Source organism: Actinia tenebrosa, unplaced genomic scaffold, assembly GCF_029948245.1.
Source record: "Actinia tenebrosa isolate PJP-AT-01 unplaced genomic scaffold, QUT_ActTen_1.0 PGA_scaffold3__52_contigs__length_22856419, whole genome shotgun sequence".
Taxonomy (NCBI): domain Eukaryota; kingdom Metazoa; phylum Cnidaria; class Anthozoa; order Actiniaria; family Actiniidae; genus Actinia; species Actinia tenebrosa.
The window spans coordinates 13,004,788-13,025,046 of NW_028292580.1; the positions used below are offsets into that span (position 1 = coordinate 13,004,788).

The window sequence follows — 20,259 nt, forward strand, 5'->3', positions numbered from 1 at the left end:
AGCTATCCCGAGTCTCTCTCGTCAGTGTTCTTCCTGCACGTTTTTCAAGATGGACGCCGATCTTTACGATGAGTTCGGAAACTATATCGGCCCAGAACTGGACAGCGATGAAGAAAGCGAGTCCGAAGAAGAAGAACCCGAGGATGATATTGAAGCTATCGTAAGTATTTCCATAAAGTTTCTAAAATTAAGGAGCACAAAGAATCAGAATTGCACATGGTTTTGAACGTCATTTGTACGTTAGTTGACAGTGAAAAAGACTTGCTAAAAGTAAGCTTATTTTCTAGTATAGATACATACAGATACAGAACAATACAGCAAGCCTTGTTTCATGAAGTTTAGAAATATAATAAAACTTGTCTTCACATTTCACTTTAGCATCGAGGGTGTCCATAAATTTTTGGGCATGGAGGCTATGTAAAAGCTTAAAATAAAAAAAAAAATTCAGATATATATAAGCTAAAGCTTCATATTTCTTCTTTAATGTAAGATTTCTTTGCAATATGGTCCAGTTTTATTCTACATTCAGTGAATTTGATATTAATTTGGAAAATAATTGTATTAAAAATTATATTCCAAAAAAAGTTCTAAAACTAAATTTGATATAACTACATAATGCCTAGATTTATGCCTGTGCTTCGAAGAATTTTGGAAACTGAATGGTTATTCCCAACATGATGCTATTGAATAAAGATATATCATATGTTCCATATCAATGTTGATCAATGTGCTGTTCATTGGCCCTTTCTGCAAAGTGCTGTGCATGCTAACAAAGATATATCAGATGTTCCATATCCATGTTGATCAATATGTTCTGCATGGACCTTTCTGCGATGCTGAGAGTGTTGGGCATACATTGTGGCCTATCTTTGGTGCAATATTTAATCGTATATCTTACCCTGAAGTTATGGTGTTGTTAGGCTGTAGCAAAAATGCTCCTTAGATGTTACCCTTCTAGGCACCCTTCTCGCATTTGTACATAATTTGCACTTGGTTTTCAGACATCAAAGAAGCTGCGTTTGGTATTAATGATATTTATGATTAAGGAAAGACTATTGCCAGCTTAGAAGTCTAGACTTGTGTCTGGTGACAACATATACAATGTTGTAATGAAGTTGGTGGTAAATTTATAAACCTATGAATCAGAGTAAGTGGCACCCACATGGATCTAGTGCTTACCAAGTATTTTTTAATCATGTAGGCTGATAGAGATGAAGAAGAACAAATGGACCAAGATGAAGAACCACGCATGCAAATTGTCTTACATGAGGTACGTTTATTACTAGACAATCAAGAAATGGTTAACACTTGTAGTACATCTACTGAGTTATGAATGCATGTAGGAGACTGCTAAGTCAGGCAGAGGCCAATGTGACTTTAGCTTCTTGACTGTTTAGAAGCCAACCATGTGCATCCATAACTCAATAGATAATGAAGCTTGAGTGTTATGTTGACCATTTCTTCAATAATATAGAAGAGTCAAAAAAACATTTTTGTTAGTTAGAAAACTTTCTACCATATTTTCTCACGTCTATAGGCATGTATAAGGCACACCCCCACTTTAGCCTAATGTTTTATAACTACTGTAGCTCATTGAAAAAAGTTTTAACCAAAAACTCACTTATAAGGTGCACTATGATTTTACTTAATAAACGTTGAACAACTAAATAAACAATTTCTATTCTGTTTTTACTATAAAACAAGCATATTAAGATTTTAAAATCTCTATTAACTTGAAAATCTCTGAAAAGTTACAGTTGATTTTCTTTTTATCTTAGGATAAGAAATATTATCCAACAGCTGAAGAAGTTTATGGACCAGAAGTAGAGGTGAGGAAAATAGAAGCATCAACTCAGAAAACCTATAGCTGCTGCACAATAGTATTATGTACTTCATTCAGCACCAACCTTGTAATTCACTGCCAATATTAGAGTTAGATTGGTTGAAGAAACTTAAGGAACTTGTGAAAAGCTATGGTGAAAATGGTTGCCATATCTTCAAGAATTATCAAATCTTGGCATCAGTACTATATGGAAGAACTTTGTTACTTGTCTACTTTTTCATATTTGTTTAAATAAAAATATTTGTTCTTTGTCCTTGTCAGGCAATTGTACAAGAAGAAGATACACAACCATTAACAGGTACATGTAATACTCCAGTTTAGAGTTCTCTTATGCTAAGGGTCAGTCTCAAATTTGTGTAGAATATTCATGTGTTCTAGTGAAGTTCCTTGGAATTTCAAAGATTTTGTTTGGCCGAAGTTGTGCACTCTTTACTTTACCATGAGTATTTGTGGGTTTTTTAACTCACAGTGGAACATATTCATTGGCTTTCTACAATAAATTGAAAGTGTTCTTATGATATTTTTGAATACAAATATTGGAATTATATTTCCACGATAGTATATTAAAGGAACTGAACAATGTTTTCCTTTTAGTTTGAAAACATTTTCATTGATAAATCACGCAAAGTCATTTATTCAAACATGGCCACTTAAACCCTGGCAGAAACAGAAACTTAGTCATTTGATATTCTTATCAAGGCTTTACAGTCAACTCTCGTTACAGCGGACACCCTCGGGGCCGTCACTTAGTGTCAGTAATTGTGAGCGTTGGCAATAGGGAGAGTTCATTTTCGTCATTTCTTTGTCAGTATTTTTGGCCGGAGATTTTTCTCCTGTCCGCAATAGCAAGGTGTCCGTAATATCGGGATGTCCGCAAGGTGAGAGTTGGCTACATACTAACTTATTTTATCCTGCTTTGTTTTCTCAGAACCAATCATTAAACCAGTGGTAAAAAAGAAATTCTCCCTCATTGAGCAAGAACTGCCTCTGACAAATTATGACATTGAGTAAGGAAAAAAAAGAGAATTGTTTGTTTTATTTTCAGTCTTTCATTGTTTGGCTGTATTACATTTGTAACCAATTTTCTGTGAGAATCTAAAAGTTTTTTTTCATTTTTTACATTTCTAGGTATCTTGCAGACTTGATGGACAACCCAGACCTTATCAGAAATGTAACTTTGGCAGGACATTTACACTCTGGAAAGGTGAATACACTTTATTCATCAAAACTTGCTTAGCTGTGTGTACAATTGTTTTTACAGACAGTTTACAATACCTTTTTGTTTTTCTCTAGACTACTTTCCTTGACCGCTTGTTTGAGCAAACACATCCAGAACTTGAATCAAAAGAAGGCAAAGATGTAAGTAAATTAATAAGTAATTAACTGATAAGCCCTTTTCCATACAATAGCGAGAAATGATTACTGTCATTTCGTTGACAGTAATTTCCGTAGGGGATTTTGCTCCTTTTTGCAGCAGTGAGGTGTTCATGATATCGGGGTGTCCACAAGGAGAGAGTTGACAGCATGCCATAACGTAGGTTAACTGTTAACTTTTTTATTTATTTTCAGCTTAATTATTCAGATTTTCTGTTCACGGAACAAGAGGTAATTTTATATTAGTTTTTAACAATTATTTCTGATTAAATCTGTGATTCATCTGTTAGTGGGGTCAGTACCGGGGGGTCTGGTATATCTGTAACTGGTCATTTCGGTACATGTCTGTTTCGGTACACATTATTTAGGTTGTTTCGGTACATGTCTATATTCAAATGAAAATGTATAATATTGCAATAAAATAATATGAGATAGCATGTTGCAAAGTAGTTTTATTATAATATGAATCAGAATTACGGCATCACAAACGCTTTGTATGAAGTTGATTGAGAAGTGAAACATGACTCACAAAGCGTTCGTGACGCTGTTATTCTGATTCATATAATCGTAAAACTATTTTGCAACATGTTATCTCATGTTATTGGTTCGTAATTTTAAATATTATGACTTGAATATAGACATGTACCAAAACTACCTATACACATGTAACGAACTGACCCTACACCTACCGAAACAACCTGTACTGAAACGGACATGTACCCAAATGACTGGTATTTGGTATATCACATTAATTATTGCTATTATTATTAACTGTTATCTTAGTGATCATCATCACCTACCACTACTGTATCACCATCATCAGTCATTATCACCATCATTATCTTTTCACCATCATCACATCTTTCTCGTCCCATTATGGTCAGTATCACAATGAATTAAATAAAAGTGCTATTTTTCTTGTTCCAGAGAGGCGTCAGCATAAAAAGTACTCCAGTTTCCTTGGTCCTCCCAGATACCAAAGGCAAATCCTTCCTGGTCAATATTTTTGATACTCCAGGTCAGTATGTAAATATGATACATGTAGATCAGTTACACAGTTTAATCATCACCATTGATTATCATTCATCACCATATTGCATCATCATTCATTCAAATGTTTTGATTATTTGGCTCCAATAACCAGTAATAAAACTGACAAGTGACATAGATTCAAGACCTAAACACTAACCCAAATTATGCATGGAGTGTTTCAGATAAAATCCTTTTAATGCATTTACCACTCCTGGGTATCCCAGTCGATAAGGCAGCCGATAGATTGAATTAGAATTTAGAAGTTGATTTTTGTGGAGGGAGGAAAAACTGGAGAACCTGGAGGAAAAAACCCTTTAAGCACAGGAGAAAACCAACAAACAACTCAACTCACATTCCCCCCCTTAGACTGGCAGGACTTGAACCGGGGTCCCATTGTTGAGAGGTGACACATTAGCAGTGCACACCACCCATGCTTCCCTTCATTAGTTATGGCTAATTTCTGGTTTGTTCATTTCTAGGTCATGTAAATTTTTCAGATGAGGTGACAGCAGCATATCGGCTCTGTGATGGTGTTATGATCTTCATAGATGCATCAGAAGGGGTCTGTCCAAATCATTGTCACATCACACTACTTTATCTGAGGCTAGCTAGTGTTTATCAGCCAATCACATTTGAAGTCTTAACAAGTTTGTCATTACATTAGACAAATCAAATTTTGCTTCATGTATTCCCATGGCTTCACATGGAAACTTGGTCTTTCTTGTCATATATGCATGATGCGACAGGCATCTAATTTTTTAGTACAGCTTTGGAAATAGTGGAATCTGATTGGTGTGAATTATGATTAAAATGGCAGGGGAGTAGCTGTGGTGTTGTTCGTACCAAAGCTAGACTGCAATGCATCCTGTTTGTCAAATTCAGAAAAGGCATATTGGCTGAAAAACAATAGATAGCAATAGTTGAAGTCATTTATTGTATATATATAACTGTCTTGTTCAATCTCTGGTCAAGTACACAGGAGAGTCAATATGTTAGTAACTCTTAACACTATTTTTTACAGGTCATGTTAAACACAGAGCGACTACTAAAGCATGCCGTACAAGAACAGCTGGCTATAACTATTTGTATAAATAAGGTAAAATAAAGATGTTCGTACACAGAATTGAAATATGCCATGCACTAACTAGCGACTGCCTATTCTCATGTTTACATAGAAAAATTAAAAGCGTTTTCAAATATATGAGAGGCTAGTTGGTCGTTAGTCAGTGCAAAACTATAGTTATTTAAATTAGTCGCCATATATAAATTTGGCATATGAAATGTCCTATTTTGGATTGGACACATGTATAGCCTAATGATCAAACAGAAAAGGCAAAGCTAAATGAGCTCTTTAAGCATAGCACATGTGGGTGACAGGTTTACGTTTTTTTGGATAAGCCATGAAAAAATCTGATCAAACCTTGAAACAGGGCTTTCAGAATGTTTTGGAGTAGGTGGTCATAATTCTGAAGTAGCTGGCTGTGATCCAATACAAGGAACAGAAGGTGTTCTTTAGAAAAGAAAAATTTTAACCATCGGTTAACTTCAAAGCAATCGTTGGAGCTCTGGCACTCAGAGCTGCCAGCTTATTCTGGAAGCCCTGCTAAAACAAACTCTGGGCAGATGAAATTCATCAGGAATTGAACAGGAGACCACAGTGGTGATAGGTGATTGCACTACTGTTGCTCCACCCTTGATTTTCATAATATGAACAAAGTATAATAAAGAGATTACTTTTTTACAGATTGATCGTCTATTGCTGGAACTTAAACTTCCCCCTGCAGATGCATATTACAAGTTAAAACACATTGTCGATGAAGTAAACAGCTTATTAAGGTATCCATTACTAGTCATTGTTCTCTCCCTTGCCATGATGTGTTTTCTCTGGGTACCATAGATTCTCTGGATTTGTTGTGTCTTGTTAATACAGTGAATGTAATGCATGTGAAGTGAACCTCACGTAAGAGCCCATTACTGTGAGTGATGGCTTTAAAATTCAAGTTGGAAAATATTATGGATTGTAATTTCTGATTTTTCTAGCACGTTTGCTGAGGATGAAGATATTGTGGTTTCCCCTTTGCTTGGGAATGTCTGTTTTGCCAGCTCGGCATATGGTTTTTGTTTTACGCTGCTTTCCTTTGCCAAGCTCTACACAGATAGTTTTGGTAAGACTTTAGTTCTACTCACTAGCTATTTTTTTTGAATAGGTGTTTAGAGGGCCAAACTTGCAGTACGAATGCTCAAGGCGATATTGGACATCACTATAATTAACATGTTGCTTGAACATTTAATAGCATAGGTCCATCTTCAATTTACCAACGAACCAGTCCTCTAAATAGACCCCTTGCAGTACATCAGAATGCAGCTTAATCTGGGGGGCATAACAATAGGTTCCCAATTCTCCAGAAATTGAAATTCTTTTGTTTTGTTCTCCAAATTAAGCTGCTTTGATGTCACATGCAAGGGCTCTATAAGAAGAGAATGTCTAATCATACAATATTGTTTGGAATGTTTTCTTTTTCTAGGGGGTGGAATGAATCCAAAAGATTTTGCCAATCGACTGTGGGGTGACATGTACTTCAATTCAAAAACGTAAGTCAGTTTTAATTCAAACTTTTCAAATGACCTAAACGCCTTTAATTAATCTACTTCCTCAATGGAATTAAACCTGCCCATAAACCATAATAAAGTATGGAAGAGAGCCTACTTCCAGGTTGGCTAAGTTTTAAAAAGGTAGCTGGGTGGCCATAAGCATTTCATGAGTTCGATAAACATGATGCATTGTGGTCTAAATTCAGTACAAACAACACCATATAAGGCTTGATGGACAAAAGATGTTGGTACCCAAGCTAGACCACAATGCATCATGTTTATCGAACTATCAGAAAAGGTGCACCATACTGCATCAACCTTTGTCATTACAATATTGAGAGTTACTTGTGTGGATTGTCTATAACATCACTTTGCACAAGGAGGAATGCAAGCTGACATGTGCATAACATATCAATGTAAATAAATCTTTTGTCTTGCAAATTGCAGTCAGCATTTCAGTCTGATTAGTCAACCAGCGGCGGTTTCCAGATAACCTTCAATCATATTCTTAGGCATGGTGTTCGGCTCTCTATGTTTTGACTATTAGCACTTTTCACTTTTGGTTACAGGAGGAAATTTACACGTAAAGCTCCGTTAAGTACTTCTCACAGAAGTTTTGTTGAGTTCATCCTGGAACCACTTTACAAAATCTTTGGACAGGTATGATATTGTTATTATATAAAAAACAAGACTTTAAAGAGCTTTAATTAGTGTTTTCTACCTTTATTGGATGATTGGTCTGTATGGTAAAATAATCTGTCTTACATCCATTATTTATTTGTATCTTAAAGGTTGTTGGAGACGTAGACACCACTCTACCTGATGTTCTGGATGAACTAGGTACTGCCTGTATTTAAGACATACTTGTAGAGTGTTAGATAAAATGAAAAAAATTAAATCAGTCATTCTTGTTTACTCTTCTTTATTGCATTCCAAAAAGGGCAGGGATCCTTCAAGGGACCAAAAATAAAATAATGATTGCACCCATTCTGACTTTGTAAAAGAAAGTTGTCCCACTTTTCTCACAAATGCAAATTGTGGTAATATCCATTTGGAGATTTTTTTATACCCTTAATGCTTTAGAGTGAAGTCATTAAACCTGTGAAATAGATATTAGACTAATACACTTTAACTTGTCGTTACGATGGAGAGTAGGTGCCTGGCAAAGCGGTAGGCGATGGCAACTAGCTGGCAAGAGGTAACCATGGCAACCAAGCCACGGGTCAACCTCGGCACCTGTCACACTGCTTACACAGTGGAAGTAAACTACTTACCTTGTCCAACCAGAGGAGGGTGGGCGGGGCAAAACCGCGATATGAAGGCAATGGCTAACAGCAACTCAGCTACAGCAACCACGAGGCCTTAGGCAGCAACTGCGCATGCGCAAGTCTCACACCGCTGGCCAGCACTCCACTCCCAGTTAACTTTGCTTAAATTTAACCACATTTAACTTGTCGTTACGATGGAGAGTAGGTGCCTGGCAAAGCGGTAGGCGATGGCAACTAGCTGGCAAGAGGTAACCATGGCAACCAAGCCACGGGTCAACCTCCATTACTCCTCTCCAAGCATTTAGTGTGGTGCTTGGAGTTGGTCGACCCGTGGCAGGAGCCATGGGACCGACCAACACCCAAAACTGCATCTCCAAGCACCAGCAGTCGCTGCCTCTCCAGTTGTCACGCATGCAGACACAACATCCATAGGTAGTGTGGTGTACGCGACTCAACCCAGGTGGCAATGGCTAGCATGAGGGCAAAATTGACAATGTACAAATGGTGGTCAAGCTAAAAGGATTCCACTTACCAAAACTAAGCAAGTTTACCAGAGGCATTAATGATTACTTGCTGAGGAGTTCTAATATACTGTTTATAGGCATCACTTTTCCAACGGCCCAAGACTTGGATTAAATGATCTGGTATACCCACTTGAGCCGCTGTAGTTGCGGCCCCAATACGGAAGCTATGGCTTGAAAAGTTACCAGCTACACCTGCTGATTGTAGAATAGCCCTGAGTCTGTCAGTGACCAGCTGCCTAGTCAGTGGCTGACCATCAGCCAGCAGGAAGAGTGGGCCTGGAAGATTACCACGATATGCTAAATAGTTCAGCACTGCTCTCACAGCACACAGGGATGATGATCCGCGACCAACATACACATGACAACCCTGACGAAACGGATCCGTTTTTGAGGCTTTAATGAACAGTCTTAAGCAAGAAGGAGACCCTGTAGAGTCCACGGTTATGTCCTGCACAGTCAGGTGTACATCTGGATCAAATTTTTTAAGCGAGGGGCAAGAAAATTCGGCTGAGCGAAGGAAACCAAAATAAGCCAATGAGCAAGCAGCCCAAAACATGCCGTCATTGAACGAAGATAGAACCAAGCCAGAGTGTACTACTCTCAGGACCTCTGGAGTAACAGGAAGTCTAGACGAAGAAGAGGCGACGCCTTGGGTTCGCTTAATGCCTTTTGTCACTCTTTGGAGCCGCAAGCAGTTCTGAAGTGGATCATCGAAACCTTGTTCAATATGGAGGGAACGGACAGCTGACAGATAAACTTTTATAGAGGAATGACGCATCGACTCGGCCAGCATTGTCACAAATAAGCAGAGGGTCCATTCATCTGTGGGACATGGTGAGCCTGATGGGGATAAGCGGCCACTTTGGTAGCAAAAGTTGACAAACTTCTCTTGGGCGGTAGAATAACAGCGACGGGTGGAATGCGCTAAACCCTCAGATAAATAGACCAAACACTGATTATTTAGAGAACCGATGTCAGAGAAGACAGAAGCTGAGCTGGGACCTCTGCTGGGTATAGGTTGGCATTCGGGGCCAGAGAACGGAAGACCTGCATATTAAAACGAGAAAGCGCATCAGCTATCCCATTACGAATACCTGCCACATGTTCAGCTGAAAAGGAAAAGCCATGACGGGCTGCTGCAAACAGAAGGCTTCGGAGTAAAACCATGATCGAAGAGTCTCTGGAAGTCCTGCTATTTAGGATTGCTACCACAGCTTCGTTGTCCACCTTAAACAGAACACGCTGCTTTCTCCAACCGTGACCCCAGATATGCGCTGCCAGTACGACTGGAAATAACTCCTTGTAAGCAATGGAGAGGGAAGCTTGCCGAGGTAACCACCTGCCATTGAACCAATCAGAATCGAGGAAGGCACCATAACCCCGTGTTCCTGAGGCGTCTGACCCTACGCAAACCGTAGGTGGAGGCTGTAGTGAGGGGAGTAGGAAAAAACTTATCCCATTCCATTGATTGAAAAAATCCAGCCACCACTTCAGGTCTTTCTTGAATTCTGTATTCAGGCGGATGGGGTGATCGTCTTTTTGGAAGCAACAGAGTAGATCAATCATTATATCAAAACCGCAATATGAAGGCAATGGCTAACAGCAACTCAGCTACAGCAACCACGAGGCCTTAGGCAGCAACTGCGCATGCGCAAGTCTCACACCGCTGGCCAGCACTCCACTCCCAGTTAACTTTGCTTAAATTTAACCACATTTAGTAGACCAGAATTCCATAGTTTTCTATTATGTCCATTTCACTATTACCCGTTGACTAAAATTTTTTATTTCCAAGTTTAAATGTCTTCACTCTATGTTCCACTGACCCTTATTTTCTAAATTTCCCTTAACTCCTCCCCCCCCTCTTTCCCCAAAAAAGTCAATCATTCAAATGAATCCATCCATTTTACCCATTCCCTGATAGAACAATAAGCTTCAAGGCAAAAATTTAGAATTCAAAAGATTTTTCAATGAAAAGCAAATGCTGTATATCCCAGTCAATAAATGCTTTTCTCTATTACCAGGTATTCATTTGACCAAGAAGGAGATGCAGTACAACATTAGACCTCTACTGAGACTAGTCTGTAAGAGATTCTTTGGAGACTTCACAGGTAGGCAGGCACCTTAACTGTTGATCTTCATCTGCACCCTACTGGCTTGTGCATTCCTTGTATACATTATCATAATTATATTATAGGAATACAAAGCATATTACAGGGTTCGTACGGGTTTTGGAAAGTCTTGGAAAGTCTTGGAAATCAATAATGCATTTTTCCAGGACCTGGAAAGTTTTGAAAAATTTCTTTTTCAACCACTGGGCTATGGAAAAGTTATGATTTTTTTCTGTTGGTTGCCCAGGTTCTACCTTGCAAAGACGATAAAGACAATCTGCACTGATTTATAGTATGAATGTTCAACAGAACTCTTAAGTTGTAGTTGTCGAGATTTTTTGTGAAGTAAACAGAGAAATAAATGTTAATATGGTGCCATATTTTGTATTTGTTTGTATGTTGAATGTTTTTCATCCATGAATTTCACTTTATTTTTTTGCTTATGTGGTTTTGGAAATTTTAGTTGATGGGCTTTGAGAAACTTTTGGAAAAGTTTTGGAAATTTTCACTGAGGAATCTGTACGAACCCTGATATTATAATACCCATAAGACATTTACTTGTAAAATCCAGTTTAACTTAAATTCCTGCTTTTCTTAATTCTCATCAAGAATGATTTATTGTTTAATGTTCTATCTTCAATTTGTCTGTTGCTCAGGGTGCTTATGCATACTGCATTGTTTTCTCATGTTGTCCTAGCAATGGACCTATTTTCCCATTACAGACCACATGTCATTCCCTAGAAATAAGATTATTTGTTTAAGTTGCATCCACATTCATGTGTCTTCTCATGTGCAACCATTAAACAAAGAAATAATACTCTAGGGAATGACACGTGGTCTGTAATGGGAAAACATTGCATCACCACAAATGAGGTTGAAATGAATTGTGCTGGAGTAAAAAAAAAATCAGAATATATTACGTCCATTGGTCTGTTTTCAAAGACAGAAGTTTATAAACATTTGGATCTAATGTTTTTGATGTTCTAAGACTGTGTTGTTGAGCTGCCAATAGTTTATTTAATTTTAATTTGTTCTTTTTAGGATTTGTTGATGTGTGTGTTCATCATATTGCTTCACCAAAGGCCATGGCAAGGACAAAGGTCTGTAAAGCAAGACTGGGATTTTTGATTATTTTATTTTTTGTACTTGGTATTTTTTTGCTGCAGTTTTAAATATTCTGCAAACTCTGATTTTTTTTCCTTTGCTGCTGTCACTCAAAAATAATCCTTCATTACCATTTAATATGTTCTTGACTGGCAGCAGTGAAAAATAAATTTCACAACAAGCCGTTGAAATGTCTGAGTTCACAGAATATCCAAAACTGCAGTAATTGAAGATGAATACTCGTCTCCTCTCCTCTATCCCGCTTTCCTTGACTTATCTTGTTTGTGTTTGTCAGGTCAACCATACTTATACAGGACCTTTGGACTCAGATATTGTAGATTCTATGTATGATTGTAATGCTGAGGTAGGTTTTACACAAGTTTAATAACTGTGTTATAGAGCACTGTAGAGTTTCACTTACCATTGATTGTGATTGGCTAAGCATCATCATCATCATCATAATGTATCATTGTCATTATGTATCATCATGTATTATCATCATAATAATTTATCAGCATCTATATACAGCGTCATCTATTTTATCATCATCATCAACTTCATCATGTGTCATCATCATCATGTATCTGTATCATCTTCATCATCATGTAATCAGTATCACGTACAACAACTTGTACAGCATCATCTATCTTCATCATGATCATCATCAGCCTAAGCATCGTCTATTATGACCATCATCATCATGAGTTATGATCCTAATCATTGTTCTTATTCGTTCAGGGTACTCTGATGGTGCACACAACCAAACAGTACCCATCCAATGATGCTACAGCCTTTCATGTGTTTGGTCGTGTTATGAGTGGCACACGTAAGTATTAGATTCAAAATACCTTGTTTAAAAGCAAATCAATTAACCATAAAAGGTCTGTAATGTTATTTTTTTCTCTTGGTAGTATATGCTGGTCAACAAGTGCGTGTCCTTGGAGAAAACTACACAGTGGAAGATGAAGAAGACTCAAGAGTTGGATTGGTAAGTTTAGATTTCCATTCCTCCAGCAGCAGGATGCAGAGCAATTTCTCATGGAAAATGCACACAAAAAGGGCAATATTTTAAGCCTTTTTTTCTAGTTGGATGTTCAAAAATCTCATGCACTTTGATTGACAGCTGCCGGGGAGACACTATGAAACTAATGAGAGTTTTTATATGACTGGGACAAAGTGCCATTATTATCCAGACATTCAAATAAATAGATTCAGTGGATGTTGTCCATCCAGTACCATGACCGTGCTGGATGCCCAGACAATGGAGTAGATGAATATTTAATGGATGTTGTCCATCCAGTACCATGACCGTGCTGGATGCCCAGACAATGGAGTGGATGAATATCCTGAACTTGAGCGTTTTCATAGTCACTGATTTGGGCCTTTTCTTCTTCATCAAGTAGTTTTTAATGTTGTAGTTTATAATATCCCATTATTTTTTTTATTTTTATTTTTTTCATTTTACCCCCTTCAGGTTGGAAGGCTTTGGATCTCTGAAGCAAGGTAATGTCTTTCTTTTCCATACTAAATTCCAATTAGATCAGTCAGAGGTTGTCTTGGGGTTTGATCTTTGAGTTAGCCATATCTGACTTCAATCAGCCCAGAGGTTGTTTTAGGGTTCCATCTTTGAGTTAGCCATATCTGACTTCAATCAGCCCAGAGGTTGTTTTAGGGTTCCATCTTTGAGTTAGCCATATCTGACTTCAATCAGCCCAGAGGTTGTTTCATGCAGGATTCAGTAAAATTTTATTCAAATTGAAAAAATAACATTCTTCAATACAGGTATAAGATTGAAGTCAACAGAATCCCAGCAGGCAACTGGGTCTTGATTGAAGGAATCGACCAGTCGATTGTCAAGACTTCAACCATAACAGAAGTGACAGGAACTGAAGAGGTTAGTTACTTGACTATACTGTCTGTAGAAACTGTGTATCTTAAAGGGCAAGTGTTCTTAGAGAATTTGTTTTATCGAAGGGAGGAGCTCAGAAATTTAGCAATTATTTTTAAACACTGTGTACCAAAGGACGTGTTTCACTAGATCCTGGCATGTTTCACTACAGTAGATTCCTCCATAATCTCGTGAAGTCTTAGCCTATTCTAGTAGAATGGCACCTAAATGCTATTCCAAGAATAGAGAGGAATAAATTAATCGATTGATTGGCTTAAGTCACCTGTTTTGAGGGATGGAGAGCCAGATTACCAGCATTGGCACCCCTTGTGAGGGGTGGTAGCGTGTTATGTTTTTACTGAGGGGATGATAAATGGAGAATCAAGGGAGAGTAACAAAATCTACTCACATGTGATGCTGAGTCCAGGAGTCAGACCCCAGATCCCAGGAGTGAGAGGGGAGTGTACTACTCTAACTGCTACTATTTCGTAGTTATGCCAACCTCTTAACCACCAATACATCTTTACTGTCTTATTTACTGTTTATTTTTTACATCTCTTTAATCCACTTTCTATTGCAGGTCTACATCTTCCGCCCTCTAAAGTTCAACACTTGTTCAACTATCAAGATAGCCGTTGAACCACACAACCCCTCAGAACTACCTAAGATGTTGGATGGGTTGCGTAAAGTCAACAAGAGTTACCCCATACTTACTACCAAGGTAACGTGATAAAAATACCAATATAACAGGTGGTCAAACAACAAAAACAATAAAAACAATATCAAAAGCAGCAGCAACTGCAACATCAGTAGCAACAGCACCAGCTACGACAATAGCAGCAGCAGCAATAATGGCAGCAATGGCAACAACAACAGCAGCAACAACTGCAACAGCGACACGCCATTACCACCACCAACAAAATAACAACAACACTACCACCATCAACAACAGCAGCACTAACAACAGCAACAAATTTCTAAAATTCTTTCAAATGTTGTTGAAGTCCACGCGAATTTAATTTCCAATATAATAAAATAATAAATATCGTTTTTTTGCTACAGGTGGAAGAATCAGGGGAGCATGTTATTCTAGGCACAGGTGAACTCTACCTGGATAGTATCATGCACGATCTACGAAAATTATACTCTGAAATAGGTAAGATATCTGTTTATATAATATTCCTTTTTACAGTTCCGTTTAGTGACCACAACTAATAGTTCCAAGTCGAGGTTGGAGTTGCCATGCGTAATAAGCTTTGCTATGCGAGGCAACTCCAACATCAACTTTGGAACTGTTATTCGTGGTCATTAAACAGAACTGTAATTAAGGAGAATTAGGAAAAATGCCATAAGGGCGTGGAGAAAAAACTTCGGCCTTTATTGCTGTGGACGTTTGAAAGGCGCATACTCACACTGCGATGCTGCTTGCAAGTTAGATCTGTCGCACTGTGTGTTTACCATGCCCAGTTGTGTGACATTTCTTAAACCTTGGTTTCCATTCCTTCAGACATCAAGGTAGCAGACCCTGTAGTTGCCTTCTGTGAGACAGTAGTAGAAACCTCTTCTCTCAAGTGTTTTGCAGAGACACCGAACAAAAAGTAAGTCAAGTTCGTGTGTTGCCTTCAGCTCAACCACCAATTGCCCTAATTCACTATGACGTCACATCAAAACAATCTTCAACAATCTATTGTTTAAACGCAAAGGATCATGGTCGTCGGACGTCTTCAATCCACGAAGAGAAATAAAATAGCCAGCAAACGCTCAGAATATTATTTAGTGCATATTAACACATATTATACCTGGAAACCAGGCCATTTTAGATTAAACTGTTTCGCTAGGAGCAAATTTTGTTGAATTTTCGATTGGATTTGGCGATTCTATCCCCCACATAAACAAGCAGTGACGTCATAGTGAATTAGTGCAATTCACCATATAACCTTTCCTTTTATGTAGGAATAAAGTCACTATGATCGCTGAACCACTCGAGAAAGGTTTAGCTGAAGACATCGAGAATGAAAAAGTCCTCATCACGTGGAACAAGTAAGATATTTTTACGGAATTAATTTGAAATAGTCCTTGCTAATTACTCAAGCTTCCTGTGAATGCCTGAGGTGATATTTTTGTCACAAATTTTCCTTTGGGGCCAAATGGTAAAAAGACAGGAAACTTTGACTTTCGAAAAATGGTACACGCATGCGCTCTGCCGCTGAGCTGAAAACGATGGCTCATTCTTTAGCTATTTGTGAGAATATTGTGTACATCGTTTGCTTTGCTTTTCTTCTAGCGATTAGTAATCCCTTGGGACACTCGAATTATAAATATTTCTCTGTTTTATTTTTCCTAGGAAAAAGCTTGGTGAATTTTTCCAGACCAAGTATGACTGGGATTTGTTAGCTGCTCGATCTATCTGGGCCTTTGGACCCGAGAATACTGGACCAAACATCTTGGTCGATGATACTCTTCCTTCTGAGGTACGAAAACTAATACATAGATCCCTGGGTTGTCTTGATCACCAATACTGGTATGTTTCCCAGAACCCCTATACCATACACCCCTAGGTCTTACATTGTACGTTGTATATGTAATGAATCATGGGTAGTGTGAGCAGTTGATGTGGTGCCTGATGATGTATCTGCTATCTTCACAGGTGGATAAGAGTCTGTTAAACACTGTTAAAGACTCCATTATACAGGGTTTTCAGTGGGCAACAAGAGAAGGACCTTTGTGTGATGAACGTAAGTAGAAGCGTGATCCATTCATGCCGTCTCATCACATCCATTCATCTCATTCATCCTATCCCTTCACTCCAATCCCATCACTACCATTTCATCTATCCAAGCTATTCCATTCCATTCATCTTGTCCTGTCACTCCAATCCCATTACTCACATTTCATCTATCCCAGCTATTCCATCACATCTATTGATGACATTCATTCACTCATTATGCGATCTAATTCTATCCAACCATCCATCCATACCCTCCCGTCCCGTCCCGTCCATCTTATACAACCTTTCCACTCAACCGTCCTGCTTCATCCTTTCAACTTTGTTTCATTTCATTCCTATTCATTCCCTTCCTTTTTTCTGTTCTTGAAATAATATTTTCTTGATCCTTGTGTGAGACTTTTCATTGTTTATATCTACTTTTCTTCAAAATTCTTTCAGCTATTCGTAACGTCAAGTTCAAGATTCTCGATGCAGTCATTGCTGGTGAACCCATCCATCGAGGTGGTGGTCAGATCATCCCTACATCCCGTAGGGTCGCATATTCAGCGTTTCTCATGGTAAGAAGCCAGTAGAATCGTTTGATAGTGATAGTGACCTTAAGATCTACGACGGCGACGTCAACTGGAAGTGTAAATAATTTCTCTTTGGGGTGCTGTTCATTGGAGATTTCATTCAAAACATTGTCAGTAAAATCAACTCATCCACACACAAAAAACAGACACTCCAAAGTGAAGCTATTTACTCTTACGGTTGACGTCGCTGTCGTAGATTTTGAAAAAATTAAGCGCTCTCTAAATACAGCGAGGCGCTACTAAGGCTACCGTAATCTACATTTGCCGAGAAAGGCTCGAGTGACCTCATTTTCCCTGCAAAAACTCCAATGACGATTTTGCGGCAATGATGTTACTCATGTTCAAAGTCCCTTTATAAAAGCTGCCCCATAAATAATGTTATGCCCCCTCGTATGTGGTCTTCCTGTGGTTTTCTAAACGCCGTTTTTCTGGTTTCAACAGGCCACACCACGCTTGATGGAGCCGTACTTTTTTGTCGAAGTTCAAGCTCCTGCTGACTGTGTATCTTCGGTGTATACGGTGCTCGCACACAGAAGGTTAGTCTAGGCCTGAAAACCCACCTTCGAGACGTCTGGGGGTTTGGCTTCTGTCAATCAGTTTTCCATTTTTCTGAATTGGTCAAGTAATGATAATGGGTGTAGTAGCATTTCGGTGTGAGTACGTTGTTGTTGTGATACATCTACCAACTTTAAGAAACTGAGAATTCACTAGGCAGTTTACATGATGGCATCATTTTACTACCACTTGGCGAATTTTCTTTCTTATTTAAATTGGTATTTCCTCATGAGAATAGTGAGACAATTGGTGCTAATTAACTGAACAAAAGAAAGTGTGCAAGGGATTGATTCTCTATACTGGTAGTAAAAAAAAGGACAAAATAACTTTGTTTCAAACGACCCTTTTTTTAAAATTAATGTTAATATGTGAGGGACTACTGTAATTGGCACACACGCTGTAGTGGTTTCCCAGCCATTATGTATGTATGTAATTATTCTCGTGCGTGTTAGTGTGTGTGTGTGTATGTGTGAGTGGGTTCATGTGTGAGTGTTTGAATGGCGAAGCTAAATAAATAAATAAAATAAATAAATGATGCCATAATGCAAGTGTCCTATTTTTATCAATCTTATGATATTTGTATCGTAATCCACAGAGGTCACGTGACTCAAGACGCACCAGTGCCAGGCTCCCCACTGTACACCATCAAAGCGTTTATTCCAGCCATCGATTCGTTTGGATTCGAGACAGATTTGAGAACACACACCCAAGGACAAGCCTTCTGTATGTCTGTGTTCCATCACTGGCAGGTAGGTCATTTTCAGCTAACACAGGGAGCCCACATTGAATAACTTTTCAACTAACAAACGTTTCAACAACAGTATTGAATATTTGACATTTACCTTCTTATAGATCGTCCCCGGTGATCCTCTGGATAAAAGCATCACTATTCGCCCTCTTGAACCACAGCCAGCTACTCACCTAGCCAGGGAATTCATGATCAAAACGCGTAGACGAAAGGTACAAAGATAAACGATAACGGGCACAAAGTGACCATCTTGCCGCTCAAAATGAGTGGCTAATCTAAAGGATGGGTCCCATTGCAATCAGTACTTTTCTTTGTTCATGTTTTTTATTCTGTCTTCATCAGGGTCTCAGTGAAGACGTCAGCATTAATAAGTTCTTCGATGACCCTATGTTGCTGGAGTTGGCACGCCAAGATGTCATGTTTAACTACCCCATGTAACACCCAAGCAAATCAAATCAACTATGTATACTCCTGGTTCTCGTAGCCGAATCGTAGTGGTTGACTTTTGCTATGTAAACCAACATACGGCTTTTCTCATTTCATTCTCTTGGGAATGATTACGAACCATCTATAGATTATTTATAGCCCCACCAATGAGATATTCTGTCTTCTACATCTATTAGTAAAGTCTGTTCAAAGCTACATTTAAAGTTAAATTTTGCCTTAGACTTAGTGAGGGCTTCGTGTGAGTGGGAAACGATGCGGGAAATTTGTATTCGTACTTGAGTCATGCCGTATCTTACCGTGGCCGTAACTACGCGTCGTGATTGGATGAATTGCTTGAAAGACAATGGGAAGCCATTTGGATGTTACGGCATGTCGTACCCAGTACGGGCTGCAAGTCAGTACCGTACGTTTGCCATTCATACGATAACCATTCTTATGGGAAGCCATTTCAATGTAACGGAATGTCGTACCGCGTACGTACCCTTCGTTTCCCACACATACGAAAATCGCTTCATTAAAAGGAAAAAATAAAAAATTTTCAATGTAATATTTTAAAACTATACTAAGTTACTTATATAAAACTTGTGAATTTCGATTTCAATTGAAGTTTGGCTACTTGATGGCTAAAACAAGTTTTGATTTACTTTCGTATATTCTTTTGATAGAAGCGACAATATCTCTGCAGTCGAAGCAGTTTTACTGTGCAAACATCATCTAAATCTTGCTGGATATTCTCTTGAACCATATCACTCGCCAAGCCAGTGTGTGTATCTCTCCAAGTAGATCAAATGTAATAGTACAAGACATAACTCTTTCCTAATGTGCCTATCGCATGTTATTTTACATCTACTTTTATAAAATTGTACAAAACGTGAAGTATTGTTCATTGTAATTCATCAGATGATCTTTTTTCCTTTCTTCCCCTCTCTCTCTTTGCTATCGAATATTGCTTAAAGTGGGCCAAAAAAAGGTACGGTGATTTAGGAAGAAAAATGAATGATTGATTCGAGATATGGCAGAAAAAGGCTCTTGAACCATGCCACAATTTTCATATGACAATGGTTAATGCACTTCGATGAGATCAGTACTCGTAGCCATCGGATTACAATTCTTACGAGTAAATTAACACAGAACTTAATCAACATAACTATAACAAAGAAATTGATAATGCGACCATATTGAATTTGCCTCGAACTTTAAAAGACGACCAATTTTTTTACGAATAAATTGAAATGGAACAACATTCTAGTCTGCAACGACTACATACATAAGTGTTGTGTTTGGATTTTTTTCCAGTTTTCTGAGAGGTGACATTGTTTTTGGTATAGTGTCGTGGTTACAGTGGAATTCCTTTGCAATTTGGCGCTCATATTATATTGACTTTAAACGATTTGAAGAGATCAAAGTTGTTTGCTTACTATTGAAGCCTTGATGTCATGGAATGCCGTCTGTACCGTGGGTGGATGTGTAATTGTC

The 20,259-nt window shown here is 38.3% G+C and overlaps 2 protein-coding genes across 2 annotated transcripts; one reads left to right on the forward strand and one right to left on the reverse strand.

The window, feature by feature from the left end:
* Positions 1-14: 14 nt before the first annotated feature.
* LOC116306619 (116 kDa U5 small nuclear ribonucleoprotein component) lies at positions 15-19,659 on the forward strand. The gene is made up of 34 exons (XM_031716702.2): positions 15-160; positions 1,202-1,270; positions 1,779-1,829; positions 2,105-2,141; positions 2,772-2,850; positions 2,972-3,047; positions 3,137-3,202; positions 3,413-3,448; positions 4,145-4,235; positions 4,729-4,811; positions 5,271-5,345; positions 5,994-6,085; positions 6,290-6,414; positions 6,775-6,841; positions 7,411-7,501; positions 7,633-7,681; positions 10,655-10,741; positions 11,783-11,841; positions 12,141-12,209; positions 12,584-12,671; positions 12,757-12,833; positions 13,320-13,348; positions 13,628-13,739; positions 14,314-14,454; positions 14,796-14,889; positions 15,241-15,331; positions 15,687-15,773; positions 16,078-16,204; positions 16,381-16,468; positions 16,900-17,018; positions 17,475-17,569; positions 18,184-18,337; positions 18,441-18,548; positions 18,679-19,659. The coding sequence occupies exons 1-34, from the start codon at positions 50-52 to the stop codon at positions 18,772-18,774; spliced, it is 2,919 nt and encodes a 972-aa protein (XP_031572562.1). The 5' UTR covers positions 15-49; the 3' UTR covers positions 18,775-19,659.
* Positions 7,974-9,671, reverse strand: LOC148908678 (uncharacterized). The gene has a single exon (XM_089036015.1). It carries the CDS (start codon positions 9,424-9,426, stop codon positions 8,647-8,649), a length of 780 nt encoding a protein of 259 aa, XP_088892141.1. The 5' UTR covers positions 9,427-9,671; the 3' UTR covers positions 7,974-8,646.
* Positions 19,660-20,259: the final 600 nt, after the last annotated feature.

What these genes read in the sequence shown, in the direction of transcription:
- LOC116306619 (XM_031716702.2), top strand. Translation starts at nt 50, where the DNA reads ATGGACGCCGATCTTTACGATGAGTTCGGAAACTATATCGGCCCAGAA. An exon ending in AGGATGATATTGAAGCTATC is followed by an intron (nt 161 to 1,201) that starts GTAAGTATTTCC and finishes TTAATCATGTAG; the next exon opens with GCTGATAGAGATGAAGAAGA. An exon ending in AGATACACAACCATTAACAG is followed by an intron (nt 2,142 to 2,771) that starts GTACATGTAATA and finishes TTGTTTTCTCAG; the next exon opens with AACCAATCATTAAACCAGTG.
- LOC148908678 (XM_089036015.1), bottom strand. Translation starts at nt 9,426, where the DNA reads ATGCTGGCCGAGTCGATGCGTCATTCCTCTATAAAAGTTTATCTGTCA.